The 6000-nt window shown below is 40.3% G+C and overlaps 1 protein-coding gene across 2 annotated transcripts in view; it reads left to right on the forward strand.

Moving 5' to 3' along the window:
- The window catches only part of LOC107553077 (potassium voltage-gated channel subfamily C member 1-like), a 37328-nt gene extending 31600 nt beyond the window's left edge, over nucleotides 1-5728 (forward strand). The window contains exons 3-4 of one of the 2 annotated variants that reach the window (XM_016235173.1): nucleotides 97-282; nucleotides 5531-5728. In XM_016235173.1, the coding sequence (XP_016090659.1) occupies nucleotides 97-282; nucleotides 5531-5640 (296 nt within the window). In that variant the 3' untranslated portion in view covers nucleotides 5641-5728. Of the gene's footprint in view, nucleotides 1-96; nucleotides 283-935; nucleotides 2220-5530 lie in introns of those variants that run through there. The other variant, XM_016235172.1, reaches the window with a different exon arrangement.
- Nucleotides 5729-6000: the final 272 nt, after the last annotated feature.

The following is a 6000-nucleotide window of genomic DNA, read 5'->3' on the forward strand; positions in this document are numbered from 1 at the left end:
CTATCTCTCTGTCCTGCACAAGCCCTCTCTTGCATCAGTCTTGGTGTATCGCCATGGCTACATGTTCTTCTTACTTACTTGTTTGTGTGTTTAAAGATCCCAAAGTGAATGGTGAGGCAGCTAAAGCAGCGCTGGCCAATGAGGATTGTCCCCACATAGACCAAGCCATTTCCCCTGAGGACGGTCAGATCTTTAACCCAAGCCAGCCGCGGGGAGACACTCCATGTTTTCTGCTAAACGTCGGAGGACGAGCCACAAACACGGGCACCCGAGTGAGAAAGGGTATGTAACCACTGTGTGAGGCTATTGCCTGACATACATAAACACACACACACACACACACACACACACACTCACACATATGTATATATTAGGTGCATTACACAGTAAATAACCACAGTCCAAACATACAGACAAGCAGAGCGCGCCCACAACAGACAGTTTATAATGATGCAGTTTAATAACTGCAGTTTAATCACAAATGAGACCAAATTTCTACTTAAATGTCCACCTCAGCCATCTCCTTTTAGTCTGATGACTTAAATGGGCTAAAAAGTTTCACTTCCATTAGTTCTTTTATTATTTTTTAAAACACTACTGTCAACATTTTTCATATGTAAATAAAATGAGACAGGGAGTATCAGAATAAAGACCCTTCCCTGCACGCTCAGATCCTTCCACAAGTCACATTTCGCCAAACCTCCTCTCTTTTAACATATTGTAAATAAGTTTTTTCACACCACGCTGCATTATGTCAAATTCATATTAACACACATACAGCTGCCTCCTGGGGCCAACCTTAATCTTCCCTTTTTTCTGTTTTTCTTTGTTGTTTGTTTGTTTTTTACTTGTTTCTTCCACCACTGTACATGCCTGTGGTGCGTCTCTATGTTTGTACCTCCTTCCATCTCTCCCTCTCTCCCGTCTTATGCTAGCCGGAATGTTCTCAGGGAGGTCAGGGGCGGAGCCAGCCAACCTGACGCATGGCACACAGGGTTACCCACTTCTGCAGCTAGGCTGGGCGCACAGCCCAGAAGATGGCCATGCCAGGGTCACCACCTGAGATCCATCCCTGTTTCGCTGTCATACGTTCAAACCGCCCACAGCAGCCTTAGATAAATAAAAGGCCCCTACACGCTATGTAGCTTTACAGGCTGTCAATTAACGTCAGCAAATGTAGTGATATAAAAACCAACACACGTTCATGTTATCTCACACCTGTTCTAGTTTGACCCCTGACCCCTGCTGTATGAATAGACTTCGGATCACACCTAGAGTGACCTTTCCACAATAATTACACCACTGACAGAAAACAACATAAACCGGTCATTTCTGATCACATTCAAAAGAATATCCTGCTACCATCTACCAATTTGTGGTGATCATTTTCTAACCAATAGCGCTGTCTGTCTGTGTCTTATGACATGTTGCTCTGTGTGAGCATGCTCTGTTTGACTCCAGATCTTACTCACAGCCAAAAGTACCACAAGATGGTCAACATCATCACTAAGCAGAACTACACACACTGTTCCCAACAAATATGTTTTTGTTTTTTTGTCTTTGTGTGTTTTACTGTATGTGTTTGTGCAAATTTATGAGTGTTTTGAGAGATATTTGTATGTGTGTGTGTGTGTGTGTGTGCATGCAGTGCTTCAGAGTGCACAGTTCTTTTTTCCTGTAGCATTATGTTGTGCATGTGTTGGGGCAGTCCTGCGGCCACAGTCTGTCCTGATGCCTGTGTGGTATTGGATGAGAAAGTAAAGACTTGGTTTTGCACACAGGCAAAGAATATAATGAGTTGGTGTAGATACGCCACTGACATATGTGACATGCTCTTTCATTTTGAGTCGAAAGTCCCAATAAGCCATTAGAGGAGAAATGTGATAACCAAAAAAAAAAGTTTTGTTTTGTTGTTTTTAATAAAACTGAGTCTCTGCTTTCAAATGATGTCAGTTTTATTATGAAATTCAAACAATTTGCACTTGCCTCAGTTCTGACGGCAATGCAGAAAGGCACATGAATTGATCACCTCTTCCTTTTTAATAGTTGCATGAAAAAGCTGAGTGAAAATTACTGTACATCAGAGGGTATTTTGATACAGTACAACTTATTAGTATCATCCCTCAAGTAATTGTCCAATACGTTTTTAAACCTTGGAAAGATGTCAATAAAATGGCTTGTTTCACCTAAACAAATAACATGTTTTAAATAAATTAAATTGTTGCTAACTCATAAATATATATTGTTAAATATATGCATTATAATATAAGTGCATTTGATTTTTTCTTAAACTGTTTTCATGACATCCTACGTTAGTATTTATTATTTGTTTGAATTAATTTCCTTAAAAGTATGTGTTTTAAGTATATGTTTTTATGACAGTAAGCATTTAACTGTTTTGAAACATAATTATATTATTTGAAAGCAGAGACTTTCCTTTTTCATTGTGCATACACTTAAAACGTGTTTCTTGTCAAAATGATGGTGCAAGTCATATAGAGACTATGGGAAATAGTGCCTAAAACTGAGGATTGGACTGGATTCTCGACTGCCTTAATTTCAAATTTACCAGTTAATTAAAATTTATAGTTTAACAAATCTGTGAACATCTAAATTCTATTTGTAACTTTTGCCTTGCAATCCACAGCCTTCTTGCTCGCTCTAATGCCAGATTAACCAACTGATCTTTGTGCATGCCATCCCAGAGATTGCATGCGATATTAAACCCTTTGAACCTGACCCATAGCAGCAAACATGGTGTGGAGCAAACTGACCTTTGTGTCTCAGCAACTGCCATGTGCACATTTCTCTCCACTAAACCAAGGTTATCAAAAGTCCCGGAGCCTGGGCACCATAACCAGCAAGGCCCGAACGCTGGCCGAGGTGGTATCGATGTCCACTGGGTCCTGCGGCCCACCTGTTTTCCTGCGGCGGTCCCATTCTCCAATCCCCTCCATTCTCTAAGAAATGGAGCAGTTGTGTAGTTAGAACGGTCTCCCTGGGTCTTCCTCCTGCTCTGCTGCCTTCTGTTATCTGCGCTGGTTGATTTGGTCTGGTCTGTCTTGTTCTCTGGTCCTTGTTTTCTGGAGCCGTGTTTTTGTCTCTTCCCCTCCTCCTTTTCCTCTTCTGTCCGTTTTGCTTGTTTCTTGTCTTTATGTACCAACTCTCAACACATACAAAGATATCAGAGAGAAAGAAAACCTCCAAATGATCTCAGGGACAATTTTAAGGATTCCCTAGTTGTGAGTGTTTATCAGACACAATAAAAGAACTGGCATGAGAAAGGTAAACCTTTCTTTCAGAGCACGTTATTGTTCCGGGAACCACTTCAGAACTGGAAAGACTTGCGTGCTCCCTTCAAAGGATAGAAATAATTATATTTTCTAAGGATTTCCTATGAATATTTACTTCTAAATCCTATATATTCTCACATAAAACCCTTTCAGACACATGGAAGATGAAACAATAGCTTTTTATCGGTTTCTTTTTTGTTTAGTTTCGCTGGTTAATTTTTACTGTACTTCCCCTTTGCTCCGGCGGAGTCTTCCTCCGTTCTTTCTTCATCACCTCATTATCAAGACCCCAGGTAGGAGGTATCAGGACTCTCTCGTTCTCGCTGTCTACAGCACTTCTTTCATTCTCCCTGTGCATTTCTGTCCATCTCTCTTTCTCCGACCTCTTTAGCCCTGGATTGCCAAAAGCAACCCAAATGAACGTTTTTACAATTCAGACAAAAAGGAAGTCTTATTTTCTCAGCCCATTTCCTCCTCATTCTGTGAGCTGAATAAAAACAAGGCCCAATGGCAGGATGACCCTGAGCAATCCCATCCTCCCCTGTATTTTCTACTGCAGATCCCTGCAAAGAGGAAACTGCCCTAGTTAAGTATATGCAGTCAGAGGTACTCAAAGTGACCTGAGAAGGCAGCAGCATCTCAAAACCTTGGTTTCCCTTCTCCAGCCCTGCTGGACTCCACAATGGCCAGAGGAATTTCAGGCTGAAGTCCAAAGGATGGACGTATATGTAGACAGAAAGAGAGCACGATAGAGGATGTTGTTATTCGGCGCAGTGGCAAACGGTTTTATCCAGATTCCAGCTGTGTGAGGAATCTCATGGACTAGGATTTATTTTAAGGAAGTCCTAAAGGACCATCGACTGAAGAGTGCAATGTGAATGGCTTTAAAGCCAGCAAAAGGAGTTTTATAACCATAATACTAATGATAGTACCTGCAGTTACAGATGTAGTGGACTCTTACCTGTTCATTTTAGCATGAGCTGCATGGTGTTACATTAAAAAAGAGGAAAATATTCTATATCTGTTATGAATATGTCTGTACAAAACAAATATTTTCTTTCAAGAGTTCTTGACTTTTGCAGAATTGACATGTAGCCATGGCTAATGAGATGTTCAGAGACCATGTTCTTTATTTCAGCAACTGATTTCTTCATTCTGTCTTTGTTGTTAACCACATGACTCAGCTCTGGTCACATTGACCTCAAATTCTGAATGAGACACTAGTGGTTACTGCCGTGAGATAGATTGTAAATTTCACTTTTCAACTTTGTTTCTGTCTGGCATGCTTGTGATTCTGGATCTTATAGAGAGAAGAAGAAAAAAACTGAGCAAAATCTGAGTTATTTTTCTGTTTTATGTCTTACGTTTTGGTGAATAGATCCTGTGGAAACTGTTGTGAACAACTGTTTATTTCACATATCAAGTGCAGACTTTTAACAGTGTTATTTTTGGAGAAAAAAATATAAAAAATGAGAAAATCGGCATTCCTGTCGAGATGTTTTACATTTTCTCTCATTACTTTTAGGTACTAAGACACAAAGAAAAGCAAAAAAGACAGATGTATATTTACATTATAAGAGAATTGTATGCAATTTAGCTAACTTTGGGGAAAAACAAATGCATGCACTATGTTATGCAACAATAACTGCATAGAAAAACAGAAAAAGATGACTACAGCCATAGCATGAAATAAATTTTCTATGAAACCTGTTAGAGCGCTTTTTTTTTTTTTTTTTTTTTTCATTGATTGCAGTGGAATGTTTGTTTTATTTCTTGTTTCTCTCACTGGATGATGTACCAATACTCTCTTTGACCTGAAGTCGACAGGCACAAAGAGCTGAATTGGAAGGTCTTTGATGCGAGCAAAAAAAAAAAAACGTCTCCAGGTGGAGCAGCATGGCAGACTGCACTGATGAGCATGGTGATGAATTAAACCATTAACATTTGAAGGAAACAGTGAAACACCTGCATGCTGTGAACAAGCTGAAGTTTTGAACAAGTGGTGTCAATGAGGTATGATGTTAAAGCCTGCCTTACGCCTGCTAAACGTGCCTGCTAGCAGACCGCATTAACGTCACCCTCTGCTCTCCTTTCATCCCTTCCTCCTACTCCTGACCCCTTCCATCTCTCCTTTGCGCTGGCTCGCACGCCATCCTGCACCCTCGTCACCCATCTTTGTTCTATAGGTGTCTGGGTAATAACTCGTCTGTTGTCTCTCTTCTTTTTCATGTCTGTAGAGGCTTCTCGGCAGGGCCGGCACAAACCGCCTGCAGATTCTGTGTGTGTCATGAATCGTGGTGTTCCAACCACTGTGTGCATGGCCCAGAACACCCCTCCCACTTCTTGATAATGCTCTATAAGTCTTTGTTGTACACGAATGGGTGGAAGACCCGTTTCTACACATTTAAATGTATTACAAAGGGACTTTTTTTTGTTGGTGGCTGATAGTATTGTCAGCTTGTAGTGCTGTGTAATGTGTATTTGAGTGCATGCGTGTTAAATATGTGTGTTTTTGTACGTGTGTCTGTACTGTAAATGCTTTTTTGTGTTGCCCATGCTTGCAACTGAATACTTAGAGTATCTAGTATCTATTTTTACAGGGTTATAAGGTCAAACCTATACACTAACTTTTTGCTCTTTTTTGAATCACAACAAATATTCACAAAGCTGCCTTTAAATTAGAATGGGCTCAAACTAATGATGTTGT

The sequence above is a fragment of the Sinocyclocheilus grahami genome, unplaced genomic scaffold, assembly GCF_001515645.1.
Source record: "Sinocyclocheilus grahami isolate Dianchi unplaced genomic scaffold, SAMN03320097.WGS_v1.1 scaffold464.1, whole genome shotgun sequence".
In the NCBI taxonomy this organism is placed as follows: Eukaryota; Metazoa; Chordata; class Actinopteri; order Cypriniformes; family Cyprinidae; genus Sinocyclocheilus; species Sinocyclocheilus grahami.